The 23,317-nt window shown below is 39.8% G+C and overlaps 1 protein-coding gene across 3 annotated transcripts in view; it reads left to right on the forward strand.

The window, feature by feature from the left end:
• Nucleotides 1-19,887, forward strand: part of Pclo (piccolo presynaptic cytomatrix protein) — a 315,871-nt gene extending 295,984 nt beyond the window's left edge. For all 3 annotated transcript variants that reach the window (XM_085684248.2, XM_085684247.2, XM_085684245.2), the window contains 3 exons: nt 12,882-13,016; nt 13,496-13,641; nt 15,312-19,887. In XM_085684248.2, coding sequence (XP_085540374.2) covers nt 12,882-13,016; nt 13,496-13,641; nt 15,312-15,452 — 422 coding nt within the window. In that variant the 3' untranslated portion in view covers nt 15,453-19,887. The remainder of the gene's footprint in view (nt 1-12,881; nt 13,017-13,495; nt 13,642-15,311) is intronic.
• The last annotated feature ends 3,430 nt before the right edge of the window (nt 19,888-23,317 follow it).

The following is a 23,317-nucleotide window of genomic DNA, read 5'->3' on the forward strand; positions in this document are numbered from 1 at the left end:
AGAGTATGGATCCACCGAAGTCCAGCTTAGTGAGCAATGTGTTCTGTTGGGGTTGCTTCCAGGTATGCGGGTGGGAGGCTGCTGCAGGAGGAGCAGAAATGAGGACAGCTGCACCACCAAAGCTCACCCCAGCAAGGGTGATAACTCCCAGCAACTGGTGCAGACCACAGATACTACAGGCTACAAATGCAAGTTCAGAGTGTCCTTTCTAGGTAGCTAGTTGGTTGGAACCTCTTCTTGCAGCTGGCCTTAGCTCCGTCTTTATTCTTTGCTTCTTTCAGGCGGCTAGGTTCTTCCAGGCAGCAGGGCTTGGTTTAGAGTTCCTTTGGAGGCTGCCCTGTCTCAAAGTGACTCTCAGCCGTCATTACTATTAGTCCACTCTTAGGAAGGGAGGTGACTAAGGGTCCTGGTCAGTGTCAGGGACTTCCTGAAGCTATGATGCATTGTTTCCTGCCTATCTAAAGGAGCTTCCTCGAGGAAGGAAGGGTTTCTCCTTCCCTTGGGGCATTCTGTTGTTTTAAATGCCTGTGAACAGCTCACCTGAAACTCTCTGGATGTTTTCATTTTCTTTTATATCCTATGTCTTAGCAAGTTGTCCTCCAAACTGGCTGAAAAGTGCCACACACCAAATGTTCCACGGAAGACTTTCTGGTTCCTGGTTGGTAGAATCTTTCAGCCCCCTTTCTGTGTTATTCCATGAACCACAGAGGCATGGACTAGAAAGTGAATATGTCCGTTGGGACATGGATATCCATGGGCCCTCAATGACCTGCAAATTATCATATATAGTTGAAAGCTTCTGTGAGGGTCTCCATTTACTGTAAAGAGAAGCCTCTTTGATGAGGGCGACACCCACACTTACCCTGTAGGTAAGACTTAGAATAAAGTAGATAGGTATGTCAACCCAACCAAGTGGCACTAGTAAATTCTTTTGTGGGATCCATGGCCTCACTAGCCACAGGAATTTCCTAGGAGTGAACTATCAGGCATGGTTTCTCTCCTACTGTGTGGGCCTTGAGTCCAGTTAGATGCTGCTGGTTGCCACCACCATGTGAGTGCCTCTCGCTAGAGCTTCATGGATCCCCTGCCAGCTTCATGGCTACCCTGCCACGCAGGTCATTGTTGTGGATCTCAGACTTCACAGCTGGTTAGGACTAGTAATTGCTTCCCTCCCTCAGCAGCTCCTGAGATAGATGTATATGCGTAAGTACATATGTTGTGCAGAATTTTATGCAAATATAAAACCATAAGATTTCTAGGAGTGTTATCAAACAGCCTTAGAGTTATTTGTCCCTCCTCTCTCCCCGTGCTTCTGTCCGGACCTTCCTTCCTTTGCTGGGACCCTCCTCCTCGTCCCGCTGTGTCTCGCATCATGTCAGCTGCACCCTGCCGTTTCCCTCTCCTTGTTCCCACTCACCAGCTTCCGTTCACTCCTAGGCGTCGTTTCCCTCAGGCTTTCAGGAAGTATTTCAAAATTTTAAACATTTACAAAGTTATGTACATTTAGGTTTTCAAGTTCTCTTGTGAGAATTACGGTTTTTGCTGTCTCACACAAGACAATAGCATATTTCCAATTACATTTATAACGGAAAGGTCTTGGCTATTTCTAGCCACAAGAAAATGAATGCTAAGAAGCGTGTTATCAGAAGAGCGTCTTCACAGCCGTCACAGATACGTGAGGACATCAGTCCGCAAAGCTTGCTTTCCTCCCTAAATTACGTCCATTCAAGCTCTGTCTCCGAAAGAAAGACACCGAACGCAGAGGGGATGCGCAGGCTTGTCCTACTTTCCCAACACTCTTGAATCAGAGCAGGCCAGAAAAAGATGTGCTTATTGAATGATGCATCTATCTTCTTGATTCTGGGTTATTGCAAATAAAAGCCCTAAGAATGGCTTGCACAACCCTCTCTCCCGGGAAAAGCAATTAGTGAAAATACGGCAGAGACCTACTTTCTCAGCTCTCATTCAGCCTTAAAACAAGAAAATGTCTTAGGATCCACTTCATAGCTTGAATAGTAGTGGCTCAAATATTCACACCAATGGGGGAAAAAATGAAAACTAAAACAATGACTTATCTTTCAGAGGAGTGGAAAGAATTCCAAAATGCCTCTCACTAGTGGCCTCAACACAGCTTAAGGAAAGAACGCTTAGATTTTGAATTAGAAAGCTAAATCGCTTTCTTTTGATCAAAGTGAAATGATAATTATTTTTGAGTTTCCAATAGCTAATAGAGAGGTTATACAACTAATCTAGCATAGTCTAGGTGTTTTCTCTGTGATCTAAAAGGACAAGGATAAAGGGTAAGGAGTCTGCACACTGTAAAGGCTGGGACTAATGAGCAAACAGGGAGCAGCGCACACAGCGTGAGTGTTACTGAGTCAGCACACCGAGCCATTGCGGCTGAAGTAAAGGGCGAGTTTATGGAATCCGTCAGTTCTTGCAGAGACAATGGCTACTTATTTGTTCCATGGCTTCTCTATTCCGAATGTTTCTAGGCCAACAGTCCCACAAAGATTGGTGTATATATATATATATATATGTGTGTGTGTGTGTGTGTGTGTGTGTCTGTGTGTCTGTGTTATAATAACCACTAGAAATATATGAGAATACTAGCAAAAATTTATTTTAAAATAATTATTTTATTCATTTTTGCAGCATTTATTAGTAGGCAGTGCTGGAGCCAACAGTCATCTCTTGGTTATAGAGATGCAAAGGGAGAGAGAAATAGCTCGTTATTCCTGTTTCCGCTGTATAATCGAGCTGTTTTACCAGGAAGCTATCCCGTGAGACCTCACCAGGAGAGTATTTCAAACAGAATAAATAAGCTAATTTTATTCTGTTTCCCTTTTTAAAGAAACAGAAAACTAACTAGGTTAAACCTTCAAAAAACATGTCATTTCTTGTATTTTGTACCATGTGTACAAACACACACACACACACACACATTTATAAATTGTTCCACATAAGTAAGGTAGTTTGTCAAGAATTAAATCTCTAAGAACTAAATTTGGAAACACAACAGTGGTTTTAATAGAGCCTCCAGAAAATAGTAAGACAAGGTCATGAAATTCAATACAAGCAAGACTGCAAGGTGCCCACACTTACTTTAAAATCTAGGAGCTTTTCTTGCTACTGGGGGAGATGGCACAAAGAAAGGTAAGTGCTAATTATAGGTTGTTGTTGAGTTCCATAGTCTAAAAGACTCTGTACATTTTATAAAAGAATGCGATTGCAATTTTTTGTCCTGGCAAGTGAAATTTTTGTAGCCTTCAGGGTAGCATAGCACACCTGACAGGAAGTAACAGGGAGGTGGGAGAGCAGAGACAGTAAGCTTACTTCCTGTCTGACAGGCTCAGCAAGGTGGGAAAGGGCTTCTTTTCTTAATATATATACATTTATATGTGTGTGTATACATGTAAGTATGTGTGTGTGTGTGCTTTAATTTAAAGTATTAACATATGAATACCTCAGGACACAGTTTTCTTATTTTGTTTTCTTTATTCTGAGTAAATGAGCAAACCTAATGACGAACACAGGTCGGCTAGACGGTGAGCTGTCAGCTGATCCTAGATCTGAATCTCCGTTGTCTCGGTCATGCTGGGGAATAAACGCCAGGGTGTTAGGGGCCGCACCTCATTCCACATCACCACACATCACGCCACAAGGGCAGACAATTAGTTTGGCCAATTAAAGGCAAATTTTGCGCCAGCCTTGGAAACGCATACCTGAAAGCCCAGAACCAGAGAGGAACATGCAGAAGGAAAGGGGGTGTAAGGCTCGTCTCGCTACAGTGAGGTCATGGATGCTGGTCAACAAGAAGTCCTGTTTCAAATCACAAATATATAATATGGAATATATAAGTTTTAAGGTAATGAACGCTGAGAAATGTAAATGATGAAAACTTATTAAGATTCATGTCAGGAATAGTGCCAACATTTTATTAGATGATAAAGGCATTTATAAATCAAAAACGTACACACACACACACACACATACACACAAACACATGTGTGCATTTGGCACAGAGAAAACAGTTAAAGCAAATGCAGTAATATATGAGAGAGAATTTACATACTACTGCCAAATAAGAGAAGTTGAGCAAAACCTTACATAATGATGGGGTTTAGGGAATATATAATATTATTTAGAACAGAAGCTATTTAGTAAGTGGAGGCTCAGAACTGTGTATCTTTAGAAAACTCAAAAGCTTAACGCTACTATAAATAGGAAGTAGCTGTAGAAAGGGTAACGTTGCATACTTTACATCACGTGTGAGCTCTGACCAGTCGGAGAGGACTCTGGTTCTGCCTCGTGAGGCGATGTCTCCTGAAGCGTAGGTTAGCGTCCAATTCCCTGTGTGCATGAGGGGTGACTGAACCCCTCCATCCTTCTCCTCCACCTTCCAGGTTCTGATGTCGCCTGTGTCTGCCATTCATGCTTAAACCATATCTAATGTGGTGACTGCCCCCTCGCTGTGACAGAAGGCAAAATTTCTTACTTTAAAAACCACAAACCCACCCCGATTCTAAGTCTAATCAGACTGATTCAGTCTAGTAAGACGTCATTTCATGGTCGTCCTCTCTAAAAGCAGCTTCGTTCTTCTTCCTTCACTTCTTTTCCTCACTAGTCACTTCCTGCTGATTTAAATCCTCCCGAAGACAACGTTGCCTAAAATGATCCCGTACAGGAAAAAGTTGCTGAGGTTGCCGAAGCAAAGCCAAACCATGACGTTTAGTTGAACATGAGAGATTTAGAGATTGCAAAAGTGTAATTTCAGAGGAGTATTTTGTCAGGGACTGGAGAGATGGCTCAGCAGTTAAGTACTGTTCTTGTGAGGACCCAAATTTGGTTTTCAGCCTTCAGTTCATGGCTTCACAATGGCACATAACTCCAGCTCACTGAGGACATCCTCGTCCTCCCTCTTCTGGATACCAGTGGACAGACTCACACACAGACACATGTGCATGCATGTGCAGAAAGATAATCAAAAAATAAACTGTAACATGGAGGGGGCCGGCTTGTTTGTGTTTTCTGTCCTGCCCAGCCCCCCAGCTGTTTAGCCCCAAAGAAAATGACACAGAGGACTCCGTAAGTTATAAAGCTGATTGGCCCATTAGGTCTAGCCTTTTACTGGTTCTCACATCTTGATTAACCCATTTTTCTGATCTATGTTAGCCATGTGGCTCAGTACCTTTTTGAGTAGGGCAGATCACATCCTGCTTCTTCGGTGATCTGGGTAGGAGTGGGAGGAAAGAGCTTCCTCGGTGATCTGGGTAGGAGTGGGAGGAAAGAGCTTCCTCCTTCCCAGAATTCTCTTGCTCTCATTTCCACTTCCTGTCTGGTTTTCTAGCCTATACTTACTGCCTGGCCAATCAGCATTTATTTAAAACATGATTGACAGATTACAGACAATCCTCCCACACCAATAAAACTTTAAAGATAAACACTTTCTCAGTCGCTATGTACTTCATGAAGTAACACTGCGTGTTTAATAAGCATTTTCACAAAGGGTCTTCTATAAATGCCTCAGAAATTGTCCTTTGTATTTTTTTTTTTGAAGCAGTCTTGGAAAAATCATAATGTAGATCAGGCTGGCCTTGCCCATAATCCTCCATCTGCCTCTGTCTCCCCAGGATTGGGATTAACGGTGTGTGCCACCAGGCATGGCTGCTGGAGAAGATTTTTCTTGGTCGTTTTGCTGTTTAGTCTGCACCCCACCTCTCTGACCCACTGTGTACATGTGGACAATAACTTCAAGAGGACATTTTCCATAGTTTAAGTCTGGTGAAAGCTCTCTGGCTGAATCTTTTGTTGTTTAAGGCCTAGCACATGGCTAAAGTAAACCACAAAATTACTGCTGAGATCCTTCCATTCTAATACTGCTATAAAAACACAGCCAGGTGAATATGCCCACACACGAGTCAATGTTGTAACCATCAGCAAGTGCAAAGTGTTTCTGAAAGGCAGAGCCCTAGACTTAAAGCCAAAGGATCAATATTATTGCTCTACTTAAGGCGCTGCACAGTTCTGCAAGTTTCTTAAGAACCGCAAAATACATAAATGGCCATTTTCTATGAAATGGTGATTTTGCTTACTGTATTTTCTTTTTGGTGTGAGATAATAATTGTTTGTTAATTTTAGTGACTTATATTTCCCTAAAATGAGTTAAGTATTTCAGCATCTATATAAATGTGGGTCTGTTGATATGGATAAAAAGAAATTTTTCGAATATGTGTGTAACTTCTTTGGAAGGAAGAAGTGGGGCAATCGCTGCATATTTTAGTGAAAAGAACACATCAGGACGTGCTCAAAAAGCTGTTGAAAATAGGGATAATTTGACATTTGCACTGCTTGAGACGTGTTATCTAGCTAAAGAGATAATAGGACCCAGTTCTGCTAAAATCAAATTAAATTATTCATTCTCTTTATAAAATATTAACTTGAAAATGATATATCAATGTAAAATAAAGGAGTGAATGAATTTCAATAAATATTTTATGCATTAATTTATTTTTAAAATTTCACAGGTTAAGAAACTAAAGTGTTAAGAGATTAACTATGTATCATTTTAAGGCTGTGTTTCAGCTTTAAATTCTACTGTTGTCTTTAAAGCAGAAGGCAATCTACTTTCTATCCATCCTTCTTCCATTATAGGATTCATTCTGTCTGGTTAATCCTCTAGTTTTCTTCCCTCCCTCCCTCCCTCCCTTCCTCCCACCCTCCCTCCCTCCCTCTTTCCCTCCTTCCCTCCTTCTTTCACTTGTTATTTTCTTTCTTCTCCTTGCATTATTCTTTTAAGTCTTTTAACCTATTCAATATTCAGGGCCTTAGTTGTCTCCCAATGACTGTTTCCTTTAGACAGCAATGCACCCTTTCACAGCGCTTATTCCTTTCCTGTCCATTCTGTAATCAGAGTTCTCTGTCTGTGAAATGCACCTAAATGAGCCCTATCAGCATATAAGATCGTCAGTATTTCCAGAATTATAAGATACTGCATTGGTGTTCTTTAGCTGTGAAGAGATACCATGACCATGGCAACTCAAGAAAGAAAGAAAGAAAGAAAGAAAGAAAGAAAGAAAGAAAGAAAGAAAGAAAGAAAGAAAGAAAGAAAGAGAAGGAAAGAAAGAAAGAGAAGGAAAGAAAGAAAGAGAAGGAAAGAAAGAAAGAGAAGGAAAGAAAAAGAAGAAAGAAAGAAAGAAAGAAAGAAAGAAAGAAAGAAAGAAAGAAAGAAAGAAAGAAAGAAAGGGAAAAGAAAGGAAAAAAATTAACTGAAGTTTGCTTACAATTTCAGAGGGTTAGTCCATTATCCTAATAATGTTGAGCACGGTAGCATGTAGGCAGACATGGTGCTGGAGAAGGGGCTGAGAGTTCTACATTCAGATCAGCAGGCAACAAGAAGAAAGACACTAGACCTGACTTGAGTATCTGAAACCTCAAATCCCACCCCCAGTGACATAGTTCCTCCGCAAGGCCAACCTACCCTCACAAGGCCACACCTCCTAATAATGCCTCTCCCTGGTGACCAAACCTTCAAATCTATGAGTCTATGGGGGCCATTATTTTTCAAACTACCACATATACATAATGTAATATTGCCTTAATATTTTTCCTCTACCTGTAATATTCTTTAATCTTATTTAGTTTTTGTTTCCAGATATTTCTTATTCATTAATACTTTCAAACCGAGATTATCGATTATAGGTATGAGCTGTATTTTTCATGTTCACTTCAAATCTTATTTGGTCTTATTTTGAAACATATACTTTATATCTCTCTACCTCTATTGCCCCCTTTTCTTTCTTTTTGGTAGAGTCTCATGTATGCCATGTTGACTTGAACTCACTGTGTAGCTGAGGCTGGCTTTGAACTCTTGAGCCTCCTGTCTGTACCTCCCAAATGCAGGGATTATAGGCGTGTGCCACAATATCCACTTTATTCTCTTTCTTTCTAATTCTGTGTCTGTGCCGCACTGCAGAATCCCTTTCTGAGTAGCATTATTATTATTAGTTCTTCAAATTGGCCCATTATAGTTATACACATGTAGGCTAAAAGATGATATTTCTTTTTCATTATTTTTATTGAGCTATATATTTTTCTCTTCTCCTCCCTTTCTCTCTCCTCCCCTTCTACCCTCTTCCATGGTCCCCATGCTCCCAATTTAGTAAGGAAACCAGATGATATTTCAATTCATGTGTACATTATATGTCATTCAAATCAGGTTAATCAGACCTATCACTCAAATATTTATGTTTTCATTGTACAGAAAATATTCAATCATTTTTCTCCTAGCTTTAAAATATTGCTCTGTAAATGCAATCAAAGAAGCATGGGTTTCAAGACATCAAGACACAGACGTTGTTTGAAGTCTTTTCTGCTGCCATTGACCCCTTATTCCAAAATATTATCACACATCTTCTATGTATATGGTGCCCTGGGAACCTGGAGCCAGTGCCCCCCCTGTGAAGACAGGAGACACACAGATTTCTTTCCATCTTCACACAGACGTCGGCTTCAGAAGACAAAGTCACTCAAAAGAACCTGCTTTAAGATGACTTCAGTAAACATATCCTTTTCTCTCTTCAATGAGAAACATTAAAGAGCAGGTCGGAAAAGTCTTTACACAGAGGGAGACTTATCAAACGCTTTACAAATATCGCACGGCGGGGGATGTGAGGTTGAACTCCCCAGAAGCAAGCAGACAGTGTGATGGCTCAGGAACTTTAATTAACAGGTTTTTCATCTCCCTCTCTCTCGAGTGAGAAGGTAGGAGGCAACGATAATTGGTGGTGGAGTTTGGGCCCAGGAAAGACGGCTTTGGCCTAGAAAGTGTGTTTCCCAGGGGGCAATGCTTCGGTAACTTGAAGGCTCTCGCTTACGTCCACCTCTGTTGGCTCCAAACAGTGTGTGACTCTTCCTCCACCGCACTTTACAGTGAGATTCTCGTTCCAAGGGAGCGGGTCAGGGCAGGGGCGTGGGAAGAACAGAGGGTCAAGGAAAGTGACCATTTGACCCAGTTACACTGTATGCATGTGTGAAGAATGTCACAATAAAGCCCAATATTCTATAGACTTCACATATACTACTACTAATAATAAAAATAATAAAAGAGTTTCCCTCCCTTCCTCTCAGGGATGGTTTGATAAAGGGAGGACACCTGTCTGTCTTTCTGTAGCTTTGAGACAGGGATCCAGTCATTGGTAATGAGTTTACCCACCTGTTTGGGTTTGGTTTCTCTTCCTCTTTTGAGAACCGGTCAAAGTGTTCAATCCAGCAGACACAGGAATGTCTCCATAGTCCGAAGGATCTTCAGCTATGGTGCACGGTGACTGTTTCACCTGCCTGCTAAGACTCAACCGGGTACTGATGAACTAAGGCTGCCAGGTCGGTCATCCACCTAGGACTGAAGTCCACGGTCCTCTTTTGTGGCCTACTCTTCTCTTTTCCTTGCAAACTTCTGCAATGCGTGGCGTAGTCAGGGATGCTGCTGAGCTGGACTTCACTGGGCCCTGTCTTTCTATCTCTAAGTAACCGGTTTTAGGTTCTCTGATAAGAGACTGACTACAGTGTTTTCCTTGCTTGGATGCTAATGTTTGATACTTTACTATTTTTGTTTTTCTAATTACACTGATGTTAAAGATTATTATTATTAATCTAAATGTTGTCCATCTTTTTCATTTTTACATTGGACTTTTTTTTTACTTTCTTGAGAGAGACCTTTTAAAGATTGGATGGACTGGAGTAGGTTTGCCATTCTTTTAAGAATGTTTTGGTAGTATTTATGTTTATGTGTTTTCAATGCATCCAGACTGCAGTTTGCCCTCCCCCCACTCCTCCTGGCACCCATTCCTCTCCGACCTCCCCTCTCGCCCAGATCCACTCCTCCTCCATTTCCCATTCAGAAAGAGCAGGCCTCCCAGGGGTATCCACTGACCATGACATAACAAGCTGAATTAAGATGAGGCACCATCCTTTCATCAACTCCAATTCATGTACTAAGGCTAGGGCTGTGCCGCAGTGTGCCGCAGTGTGCCGCAGTGTGCCGCAGTGTGCCGCAGTGTGCCGCAGTGTGCCGCAGTGCGCGTGGAGAGGTCAGAAGCTTGTGAGAGTTCTCTTAGTCTGCCCTGTGGCTTTTGGGGAGGAAACACACAAGTCATCGGGCTTGGTGCAAATTTATTCTCACTTCCAATGTCCAAAGAACATGCCAGGCATAATGCGTCATGCTTGAAAGCAGAGCACTTCAGAGGCTGAAGCAGAAGAATCACGAGTTCTAGGCCAGTCTGAGCTATATTGGGAGATATGCTTCAGAAATAAGCTAACTAACCAAAATGAATTCTGGCCTCCTCAGGTTCAAGTAAATACACTGGATGAGATTTATGGTTTGTGGTCTGCAATAAACTGTGAACAAAATGTAAACCAAACAGTATTAGAGTGTACTCATGATGCTAAAATGTTTACAACACAGAACTTTAAAATGTCATACGTAAAGTCCACGTGCCGTAGACTAATTCACTATTGCCTTTCTAGAGAGCTAATGTTTGTCAGAATGCCAGAATTTTGATATGTTAATATCTATAATCTGTTTACTTCTCTGCCTCACAGATTTTTATTTTTGCCTTCTATTATTTCTTTCCTGTTACTTTCTAGCTTGTTTGTTTTGTTTTTGCTTTTTTGTTAGCTTTTGGAGTAAGAAATTTAATCACTTTTTAATCTTCTTAATAATAATATTATTAAAATAATTTCACAGTTTTCTGATCATTATTTTATATTAAATTGGAACTTCGGGAGTGTCCATTTCCACTGATCTTACTTTGGCCATAACCTTCAAGAAACTACACCTAGTTAAGTCTTGACATAGTATCAAAATTATGGATAATTTTCCAAAATGGGTAGCAAAATAGATTTCCTATTTTCAACCCTGAATGAACATCACATACCTCTGTGAAAATAGTGTGTCACTGTGGGTTTGTTGTAGAACTTGTGAGGTTACATTTGTTGTTGAACCAAGTGTTTTGAAAATTTAAAAAGTACGTAAAACAATATTCCTCGTCTACTTGTAAATATGTTGTTTCCCTTTGTGCTGGATGAATGGTTATTTAAAATGCTTAGCTTTATACTTTATTTTTAAATTAGAATTTTAAACTCTAATGCTGAGAGATAGAATCCTTATAAACAAGGACCTTCTGGCTTTTTAAAAGTATAAATGTATATCCTGTAAACAAAAGTTTGCGCATACATTGTTGGCAGCTGTATTGAAAGACTTCCAACAGGTGCCTGTGCTCTGAGTATGTAAACAAAGCTGCGAATGTGGCCCCAGTGAAGAGCGCCCGGCTGTCCTTCAGGCCTGGATTTCCCGTGTGATAGACCTGTTTGCTAACATACTCTTCCTTCTCTCCGGAAGGATTCCTTTTCCCTTGCATCTCAGTTAGTCCTCGCCCTCCTCCCAGCTCTAGCTCTTTCCCAGGACGAGGTCCTGTGTCACATTCTCTTTGAAACCAAGTCACTATAAAATTCAGAATCTCTCTTCCTATTCATTTGTTCGCCCATTGAAATCTCTAATTAAAATATCTCTTCCCAGTGGGTGAAAAATCCTGTGCGCCTAGACGATTATTTAAAATTTCTCCGTCTATATTTTGTTTTAGGCACAGCTGCCAGCAATGTGCTCTCAAGCATTTTTTGTAGGCTATATTTGTACTGTTAAAAATTCAAAAGAGTCTTGATTATGTGGATTATGTTTATAAGCATTAGAAATGAAAGATTCTCACTTAAAAATAAACTTACAGTCATGCTTCAGCATTTTATACATACTGTACCCCTTCTGCTTAGCTAATCCCAAAGTAGAACAGTGACCAAATTATGAGTTGGTGGATGGGTTCATGAATTAATAGAGAAATGGGTAGATTAATAACAGATTTGATGCAGCAGGAAACGTTCCTTCAATTAAAAAGAAAGGTAAAACAGCAAAAGAAATTAAAATGAATCGGTTTACAATTTATATCTGCTGTAGGAAGTCTTACAGCTTGTGGTTACCCACCCACTGGGGCATGGCCTCTTATACTATATAAGCCGATGTAGAGAATGGGTTGGCTCTCTTTCCAGCTGCTGGATTCGGTTTTTGTTCTCTGTTTAAGCAGAGGGTTCTGATTTGTGAGTCTACCCCTAAATAAATAACCATCTATTTCTCAATTCTGATCTAGTGTGGGATTTCTTCTAAGCGTCCTTCTTCATTTGGCGCTCATGTGGAATCGGACTCCAGGCCTCCTGGGTGGACAGCCTAACGGCTTAGCCGGTTCACCGCCCAGTCTCCCAACCCTGCCCACTTGGCTTGCTTTTACCTAAGTGGTATTTTTGCCTTATATAGTTTTATCATTACACATCACAACTGTCTATATGTTACAAAGGAAACAGGAAATGGAAACTCAACCAGTGAGATTTGTTATGCTATCATGAATTCTTGAGCAACCCTGATGCTACACAACTGTTGACGAAGAATATACCACATTTTAAAGCCTTTTTAATGCCTATAAAGTATATTAGAATTTTGTGATTTCCGTGTTTGTCTTTCCTCCTCCAAGGTCATCAGTTACCTCTTCAAACCTAAGACTCTACAGCTGAGTGGTACACCTGCTTAGAGTTTCTTTCATCTCCCTGGTTGCTAGGCTACCGTCATATTTAGCATGCTTTGTTACAAGTATCTGAATGATATGATCTCATGAAACTATTTAGTCCTTGAGGGTTCGGACTGCGCCTCATATCCGTAACATACAGGAAAGTGTTTAATACTTGATAAAAATCCCGGAAGCGAACATATGGAAGTGGCTAAGCTAAGCATTTAAAAAGTAGCGCTGATGGTTCCTCAACTTGTTTTCGTTAAATTCTTCTAGCAAAAACTCAAGTCATGGGAGAAATCAAGCTAGCCCTGAAAAAGGAAATGAAAACAGACGGCGAACAACTAATAGTTGAAATTCTCCAGTGCAGAAATATTACCTACAAATTTAAGTCTCCGGATCATTTACCAGGTACCTAGTTCCATGACAATAATCAAGATATCTACTAATTCACTAGAACATGTCTTAAATATTCTGAGAAATTCTACCAAAATTTTTATGTGTGCATGAAATGCATTAGGAAAAAAACTATGAAACAAGAATCTACTTACTTCTCACTTAAAGAATAAAATCGTTTTCCTAAAATAAAAAAATTTTCCAGCATATAAATTAGAGAGATTTATAAATATAAATTTATAAATTATAATTTATATAATTTATAATTTCCTAGTCTTCTAGATTTTAAGCATATAAATTGGAGAGATACATTTAATAAACAACAGGAAAACAGACTCAAATTTCTAAGAAAACTGTATACTTCCAATCACTGTATGCTTTCTGCAACAAACTGTGTGCAATTTGTACAATTCCTGTGCTTGTGTGCGTCACCGTGCAACAGACAGCACTATGACTGCTCAATGACACTTACCGGGATTACCTCCTATTTTCAGATTTATATGTGAAAATATACGTGATCAACATCTCTACTCAAAAGAAGGTTATCAAGAAGAAGACAAGGGTATGCAGACATGACCGAGAGCCTTCCTTCAACGAAACCTTCAGATTCAGCCTGAGTCCTGCAGGTCACTCTCTTCAGGTAACTGTGTCCTATATCACTGATCAGCTTTCTCATTTATATCGTTTATGTGTTGTTCATTCAGTTATTCAGTGTTTAAATACTGATCATTTACTATATAATAATTAACCACTAAGTATCACCGCAGGACCCCTTTGAACCCGCTCAGTCTGTTCAGTCCATCCAATCACCAGCCAATCCTGACCTCTGTTCTGCTAATTTAGGTGGACTGTTCTTGCTCCCACACTCACTCTTGGCTCATTTCTCTGGTATTTGCAGCATCTTGGTAGTTCACCTGGTCTGTTTCTCTCTGGTGTCTCACCTTTTCATTTCAGCACACTGCTGCCAGAGTTTTCTTTATTAAACTGTGTTTGCTTTTCATTAAAGCTGTCGGTAAAACGTCATTTTTCTTGCATCATTCAGAGTCCTCCACTGTGAGCTTTAGCTATGTTGGTTTAGACTTGGTTCTTCGTCGCTTTCCCACTCAGTCAGTACTCCAGACACTTTTGAGTCTTTTTAAGTTAATCCTTGAGTTCTTTGCTCATATTTCCTCTCCTTCAAAGCTTCCTTCTTATGTATCGCTATCTCTCAGCATATGTTTTGACTGAGAACCCTAAGTATACTTCAGAACACGTTCACGAATTGTTTTACTTATTTTACAACTCAACAAAATTTCTCCTATACAATAATGTATGTGCACACCTGCCGCTATTTCTCTATGGTAAGGCCTAATTTTCATTATCTTTCCCCCTGCCATCTAGCAGAATTAATTTCACATAGCATGCCTCCAGTAGACAAGGGAAGGGGGAGAAAAGTGGATAGAGGGGAATAGATGCAGCTATATGAAGCCATTTCATGATGGAGATAAACACAAGGAACAAAGGCAAGTTCAGGGCTGCAAGGATAACTCGGTGGTTCAAAGTACATACTGCCCTTCCGGAGGACCCAAGTTCACCACCAGGGCCCATGTCAGCCGGCTCTCAACCTCCTCTACCTTCAGCTGCAGGAGTCTGACACTCTCTTCTGGACTCGCCAGATGCACATACATGTAAATTAAAGTTTTAGAAATATGTATATAATCATATATATATATACACACATGTGTGTATATTTATGTGTGTGTATATAAATATATATTTATACATGCATATATATTTGGAAAACAAAGTTAAGCTTCACTGACAGAGTTAGCTAATATGAAGGTTGGAAGGAATAAAATATTAAGGACAAAGCTCTACAGCCTCAGAAAACACAAGTGTCATCCAGAAATTAAGAAAGGGAAGTTTTCAGAAAAAAAACATAATGAGGTTTTATGAAACTGACTTGATATGACCATAGGGACTCTAGTGATTAAAAAAATTATGAGAAGTTCCCAAATCAAAAAACAGAAGTTATAGTTATATCTGAAATTCCAGATTTTAAATATCAAATTTTGCATCAATTTAAGCATAACTGATTAGAATAACTTTCCTGGTATATGTCATAGTTGCCTATCCTTCACAGAAATGTTAATCTGGACTAATGTATAGATATTTTAATACTATTTCCTCTTTCTTTCAAGTATTTACACTATATCCTCATGTCTCCCTTTCTTCCTTGTTATTCTTTGATGGTAAAAGTCTTGAAAAGTTGAAAAATGTACATGTGTGTGTATCCATTTATACACGTATAATTCTGACCTTGCTCTCTAGATTTTGCTGTTCTCCAATGGAGGGAAGTTCATGAAGAAGACTTTGATTGGAGAAGCCTGCATCTGGCTTGACAAAGTGGATCTGAGGAAGAGAATAGTGAACTGGCACAAACTTTTAGTCACGCCGATTCAAACACACTGAAGCTGTCTGCTCAGGGTGAGGAAGCGGAGCTCCGTAGCCTCCGAGGGAGACTGGAGTTGAACATTACTGTGTTGATCCATGTTTTCAGGGGCAAACATGGGGTAGGAAACAAGAACCCAACACACCGCGTTGTTGTGGAATACAACGTGACTCCTAAAGTTCACGTGTTGAAAGCAAACCGAGGAAAATAGGCCCGAGACCCTGGATTTCTCAAAGCTGTGAAGAGAAGCTGCGGAAGGAAGTTTGACGTGTTGATGTGGGAGTCTTGGAGCAGCCTGAGCTAATGAAGAGGCACAGAGGATTTTCTATGGCAGTCAAAGGTAGAGTGAAAGCAATTGTTGGTGCACACAGAAACCTTGTTCCAAAGGACGGGTCATGTGAAGCTCAGTTTTGAAAAGTACAAAACTCTTTGTCTTATATTCTCAAAAAACTTCCTGCTTTGGAATTCTGACCTAAGATGCATCTATGAGTTGTCTACAGGACCAGAAGGTGACTGTGTTTATGGGGGAAATGAAGCAGGAGTTGTGAACAATGGATTTTAGACTGGACTGTGCATGTTTTCCCTATGTCCACATTAGGAAGCTATACAGCGCTAGGTCTGGATTCTGTACGGCAGAAGCACATCTCCTTTTGGTGTAACTTAAAATAGTGAAGAGTGAAGATAATCGTAGGTTAAAATTAAACTGTATTTACCTAGAAATGAAACAAAAAACTAGTGACTGGACATTAAAAGAGAATGCTGACCCACAAAACATGTCCCTTGGTTGAAACCACTGCAATCTCTATAACGTTCCGCTAGGTCAAGGCACTTTCAGCACATCAAGGCGTCTGGATGAATTGGTGTGTCCTATGAGTAGGTTTGCTCATTCACTGAGGAGCTGCCCTACATGTATCATTCTACATGTTTCTTTCCTCCTGCATAATGTGTTGTCAGAGACATCAAATGATTGTTCTGGCAAAAGGAATCATATTTATCATATGACATTGATTAAACCGTTGTCACTTTCTAATTTTTCTGTGGTTTTTCTCTATACCCAGTAACCATATCATGAGCACCCTGACAACACCCTCAAGTCCTTTCTCCTGTTCTGCTTTCTTCTTGGTGATAATATCATCGTTGGAAAGCCAATGTTGGGAAAGGCTGGAAAAAAAATCAATGTTGGAAATTAAAATATGTTTGATCTATTTTAATAATATAGAACCAAACAACCAATGTGTGAATCGCCAAAACGAAACTCTCTCTCTCCCGATCAACCACCAGGGTCAATAAAAAAAAAAAAAAAAAGGTAGCGCGGAGCCTGCAGGAGCTGTGCTCGGCCGAGGCTGAAGTCCTGGCATCTCGTCCTGATTCTGCTACTGATCTTGCATGTTACCACTTCTCAAACGCAGATCAAATTCACTTCCCCCTAAATAATGGTGTTTTCTGATCACTCCTAACAGGATGCTCAAATAAAGAGGTCTAGGAACTAGGAAAGCACATTCCCAGATACTGCTTTATATACAAATTGAAAGACAATTATTGTGTAGCTTTTTAATTCACAAATTTTGTATGTGAGAAGCAACTTCCAACCAAGGATAAGCGTCAGCATGAATAAAAACAGTAAATTGTTCCAAGACTCATTTAACTTCCATTTAAACAGACTTCCATTTAACCTGAAAAAGATAGAACGTTAAATAAAAGTTATTTGTCATACAAAGTTTTCTGAAGTCCACAGCTCTTATTCCACTACCACATCCTGCCCAAAATAAACAAAATTACTTTGCAGAGTATTTGAAGTAAAAAATTGTTACTTTATTTAAGATGAGGTTTTAATGGAATGGTAGGAAATCATTTCAAAAATGTTGGTTGGATATTAAATTTTCTCATTTTTAGAGAAAAACGTTAAATTTAAAAGTAATGCAAGACCCTAGAAGTAAACATTTCTAGTATATGCCAAATTATGTATCTTACACTCATTAAAAAAATTGAAGTTCACTTTTCTTTGTCCTAAAATACCAACATATTCTTTCCCCTATTTTCTTTCTTCTCCCCTCCCAATGCAATACCATTTACCACTGATAGTCTTCTAAGTGAACATGGGGGAAGCAAATTTTCGAAGCTAGAATATTGCTAACATTTATTTTTAGAGACTACTAGATATATTGGTGGTTGCCATGGATATTTCCAGCAGACACTCCTACTGGAAACCTGTAACCAGTCACAACTGGGGAGGAAAGGGGTCTAAGAGAATGTGGAACATCAAAATCTCTTCACAGGCAACTCAGGTCCATCTCTTGGCCTGCTCTACAGTCTCTGGTACCAAAGGGTTTGGTGAAAGGTGATACAGCTGAGTAGCTTGCTCCATTCTTGTCACAACGTACACACTCGGAAGGCCCACCAGAGCAAAATCAACAGGAGTAGCTCTTACGCCTGAAATAATGGAAGCCCTTCTAGGGCGGCTGCCCCTCCACTCCAAAGGACTAGCAATAGGGCTAGATCAATGAGATCAATCGAGAGAGTCAACGACAGGACTTCTTGTCATGCACCAGCATTCCCCTTGAAACAGGTCCTGCCAGTGTGCCCTGTGTGCAGCTGACCAGACTCCTAGGTTGTAACTGGACCTGTTCTATGCAACACCAATCCCCACAGAAACGCACTTGGAGGGAGGCCGACCGCCCTTCTCACCACGGAACTCTTTCTTTTTTAATTGCAAATAGGGCTCTTAGTGGTTTTTTACTTTTTTTGGTAAATAACACAACACATGATTTTCCATTTTTTTATTTTATGTTTTCTTATTAGAATTAGCTTTTCTATCTCAACAATACCAAAGTTTATAATCTCTGACCACTAGGTTCTCAATCTTCTTGCAGCACTTACACCTTGAGAAGCATTTTGTTTTCCCCACTAGTCCACTGAGTCGTCAAAGATGGAAGTCGCTTGTTGGTTTAAAGATTAGTAGTAAGGAATCTTTCAACTGGAGAACAAAAAGCACAGAGTGAATTTTTATAAAAACAGGGAATTATAGAATCATTGCTACAGATGCTCACGTGACACTTGTAGCAAGAACTTGGTGTTTTCTCTGATTTTACTTAATATTAAGAAAAATTTTGGTGACACTGAACTTGTTTGATTAGCATTTCTGTTTAAAGAACAATACTCAACAGTAAGAGATAGTAATTGCCCTTGATCCTTAATACTGTCCATATTTTAGTAATTAATGATAGTTAAATATACATCCTCTGCATATCTATGAGGTTGATTTGGGGAATCACACACACTAGCATAATTGTATCCTGGAAAAATTATAGCTGGTAACCAGCTGATATTGATTCTCATTATAGAATGGCTGTTATGATGTTGGTGGTAGCCATAGTAGCAATAGTGGTGGCAGTGATGTGAAGTAAAATAAATATTTGTTACTATATTGTGCCCAATTTATGAGAAATGATTTAACCAATGCTTCGTTCCATTAAAATACCATAAAGATGTTTATAGTATTTTTTTACTTTATTATTTAAATCATAACTAACAATATTTTTAAAAACTTATTTTAATTGCTATAATGTCAAATAGTCCAAAATTAGCCAACTACAGCCACATGTGTTTATAAATATATGTATGACGGGAGAGATTTTCCCTCCTTTTGAGTTTGGAATGAAAGCTCGGTACCTCATGAGGAGCTTTTCCCTGAATAGGTGTTTGCCTTTAGTGTAACACAAGAATGAATGAGTGAAACTTACAGTCTCATTGAATATGACACATCTATGTTTTCTGTATGTCTCGTGTGGCTGTTGTTAAAGATGCACATTCAACAAAAATCGTTTAGTCGAGTTCTTTATCCGCTAGGTAGCCTGAGAGCATTTTCTGAATCTGTTACCCTGTATATAGCTAGACCTCTGGTAACACAGCAGCTGTTGAACTCAGCTCACCCTCTGGAAGTCAGCATGTGATTGTGATTCCCATCCAACTGTGTCCGTGTCTGTGTTCAGTGATGTGCTCCGGTGCTCCCATACTGACCAATGTGTGTGCTAATATCTTACCAACACGTCTCTTTCAAAGGGTGTTTCTTGTCTAAGAAAAGTTTAAAGCCTAACAAAATTTGTTTCCAATAAAATATGAAGTACTTGGAGATGTGTCCCATTTCTGACCATGTGTTGCATGCTTTCTTGGTGATTTGCCAATCTTTTTATTATTTCTTTGTCTACCTAACACTCTGAAAAATTTTAATGAACAAATGCAAATTCTTGGGCTATTGATTGTGTAAACTGACCTAAAAATACATGAGAATTGTGTAGAACAAAATGCTTGTAAATCTGTCTTGAGTTTCACTCTATGTAAAAACATGTATTGGTTTTGTGACCGTACACAAGTTGTATCTTGATAACCTATGAAAACTGTGCTGTATAAAGGCTGTTGTATCAGCCTTATTAATAAATATTGAAAATATCAGTTTAACTTCTTGTGTTTATCAACAAGTGTTTCAGTCCAGGCAAGAGTATATTTACACATTGTCATGTGGAGGCAGAGCTTAGAACCTACTACCTTATGAAAACTAAAACGCATAAACAAGAGGAAAAGACAGTGGCTATAGGCACTAGCTTTTGAATAAAAAGGATTAAAAAAAGAAAAAAGGATTCTTTTGATGCTTATTATTTCCTTGATGAAATAGGTATGAAGTCACCTGCTCAGAAAGCAGTGGGAGCTGATACAGGTTATCTCTCAGGAGACGGACTTAAAATAGTTCTCAAGGAGAGGGGGAGAACAGTTAGACTGAAGGATAAAGAAGCTGGAACATTCCTGAGCCTGAACATGGAGTTTCCATGTGCAAACAGACAAAGGAAATGATAACCTCTAATTATGGCAGACACATCAAACAACAGCAGTAACAGGTGCGCATGCATACCGCGTGCATAATGGGATGACTTAGAACTGATGGGCATACATTAAAAAAGACAAGTAGGGAAGCCGAAGAAAATGAACTGGGGATAAAATCGTTACAAAATTAAAGGAGGGAGCAGACTCCACCAAGTCTGGAAATCTTCCCGTGTTTCTGCAGCAAGCCCAGCTCAGACATTGACTAGAGTTTGCCCATTGAGCTAAGAGAGGAAGAGTTGCAGCTCACAGTTGCAGCCGTGAAGGCCGCAGATATCCAAGTTAATCACTCAAGAAAATTGATAGAAGCAGGAAGGAAAGGTCTGTGAGTGTTTAGAATCTGACCAAATAAATTCCAAAAACTCTGGTCTGGTGTCATAATTGTAGTACAGGAAAGTAAACAATTTGTCTCAACAGGGTCTATATTTGGTCTTATTTCATCTATCAATAAAAATTGCTGCAAATAAAATATGTGCAGAAATATTTAACAATTTCAATACTTTGTATTTTTGAAAACCAAGAAATTCTCATTTTTCATTGTACTCAGAATTGCACCTGACCATTCGAACATAAACAATTACAACAATAATGATTGGCTATTAGCAAAGCCAACCGACTTCCTTTCATTTTCTGTGCAAATCCTTACCAGGTTCTGGGAAAACCCAGGGTGATCAGATGAATTCCTGTTCTGGTGGGGAGAGAGTCTCCTGTAGAGGCAGTCTTTATTCTGTTGAGCTGGGAAATTTAATTTTTTTGTTTGAACAGAAAAATTGAAGAAACTGTTACTATCAACTGATGAGAGTCTTTACATGATTTGAGAACTCCCTTTCAAGAGCCTAGTCCTGTCTGCTGCGGGCATTTAGAAGAAAGCCACATACTGTTGTGTTACTTCCATATACTGGTAGCTAGGATTTGTGGGCAGAATAAAGTCTAGCTGCTACAATACTGAACACGGTTACCCTCCCTCCGACCCCGCTGGCTCTTACTTGCACTTCTGCAGCGGCCTCTTAATGGCATTGTTGTTGTGCTGTTCTCAAAGCCATCATCTGCACAGTTGTCTCGTCGGCCAACAGTACGGAAAGCACATTGGTCCTGCCATGCTCGGCATAAAAGTCTTCAGTAGTTTCTGTTGCCAAAGCTATAGCAGGAGATGTGACACGAAGCCTGAACTCAGCTCTCCTTGCTTCCATTGGCCTGTTGGGATCCAGGCTGTTGACTGTCACCTCTGCTCTTGCTGTGGGGATCCAGGCTGTTGACTGTCACCTCTGCTCTTGCTGTGGGGATCCAGGCTGTTGACCTCAGCTCTTCTCTTGCTGTGGGGGATCCAGGCTGTTGACCTCAGCTCTTCTCTTGCTGTGGGGATCCGGGCTGTTGACCTCAGCCCTTCTCTTGCTGTGGGGATCCGGGCTGTTGACCTCAGCCCTTCTCTTGCTGTGGGGATCCGGGCTGTTGACCTCAGCTCTTCTCCTGCTGTGGGGATCCAGCTGTTGACCTCACCTCTGCTCTTACTGTTGGACTCCAGGCTGTTGACCTCAGTCCTTCTCTTGCTGTGGGGATTTGGTTGTCGACCCTACTTCTTCTCTTGTCCTCTGTTTTTTCTTGTTGGCTTCTCTTCTGCAGCAGCTATGAAAGTAAGGTTCCATCTCCAATGTCTTCATGATTCACTCACAGATTGAAAATTTTTAATGCTGTGATATTGTGGTTAGTTGTTTCTTCATTTGTTTATTTTCTACAAAAGACCCAAACCTTTGTATACCCCACGTCTCCTGCCTTAACTTCCCCTCACACAATCTTTCCTTTCACTCATCTGCCCAGGGGCCTCTCCCCTGTCCCTCCAACATTATCTCATTTTCTGCATCATGGAATGCATCCTATAACCAGATGTTCTTCCTGGGTCTTTCCACCTGTTATTACAACTAATTAGAACCCTGAGCTTGGTTTATCACATAGGCTTATGGTCAAAGAGTACTCTATTTCTCATTCAGACACCACACATTCCCTTGGTTATGCTTGTGATTAGGTGACTAATGCGAGGTTACAAATTTCACAAGTACAAAAGTCCATATATGCTTTCATAATCTTATTACACCATTAGACTTCTTTAGAGAAAATAAATTAAGTATTCATTGTTTGAGTACTATTTAAGTACTGTTTGAAGTAGAGAATTTTTGTGTGTCTAAATCTAGAAGAAAAGCAAACACTGTCTAGAAAATTAGGATGCCCTAAACTGTTCTAAAATAAAGTAACTTAAAATATGATTTTATTCAAATGAACCAAGTTTATACAACGAAAAATAAAGATCTGTTAATAGAAAGAGAGAAAGGAAGGAAGTCAAAAGAAGAAACAAAAAGGAGACTTAAAATAATTAAGGAGCTAAAGAAAACACTCCCTTCTCTCATCTCCCAGAAATAATGTAGTTCTGGTATCTCCATGACAAAATGCAGTGTTTGCAATTTGGAGAAAGATGTCTGAAGTTACCATACACAAAGATCAAGGCATTTTCTAGAGCTAGACTCTTTACAGAGACTAGGCCAGAGACAGTCAAAGGGCAGACAAAGGACTGGCAAGATGACTCAGCCAGGAAATGTGCTTGGTTGTTGCCTGAGTTCAATCCACAAATCCTTGCAAATAGAACCGAAAGGGGTAAACTTATTAACCCATTTATTCCGTGATTGGTGAGATCTTCTCATATTTTAAGAGATTAAATATGGAGTAAAGGGGCAGATGTAAAAAAAAATTGTAAACTTTGAGAATGCACTGATTAAATATGAGCTAGTTCCAATTAAAAGACAAAGACCAATAAGCAGGAGCATAATCAGGTCTTTGTTCATGATCAAATAATACCAGAAATATGGCAATACCACTATATTCATGTCTATCATGCCAGAACTGGCAAGTCAGTGACAGGGTGGCTAATGTCACCCTCTCTATGTCACTGTTGAGTGGCTACTCCATCCTGAGGGCTTCCTGTTAGATCTCTGTGATTGCTGAATGTGTTCTCTGTCTGATCCCG

The sequence above is a fragment of the Myodes glareolus genome, chromosome 27 (assembly GCF_982192425.1).
Source record: "Myodes glareolus chromosome 27, mMyoGla1.1, whole genome shotgun sequence".
Taxonomy (NCBI): domain Eukaryota; kingdom Metazoa; phylum Chordata; class Mammalia; order Rodentia; family Cricetidae; genus Myodes; species Myodes glareolus.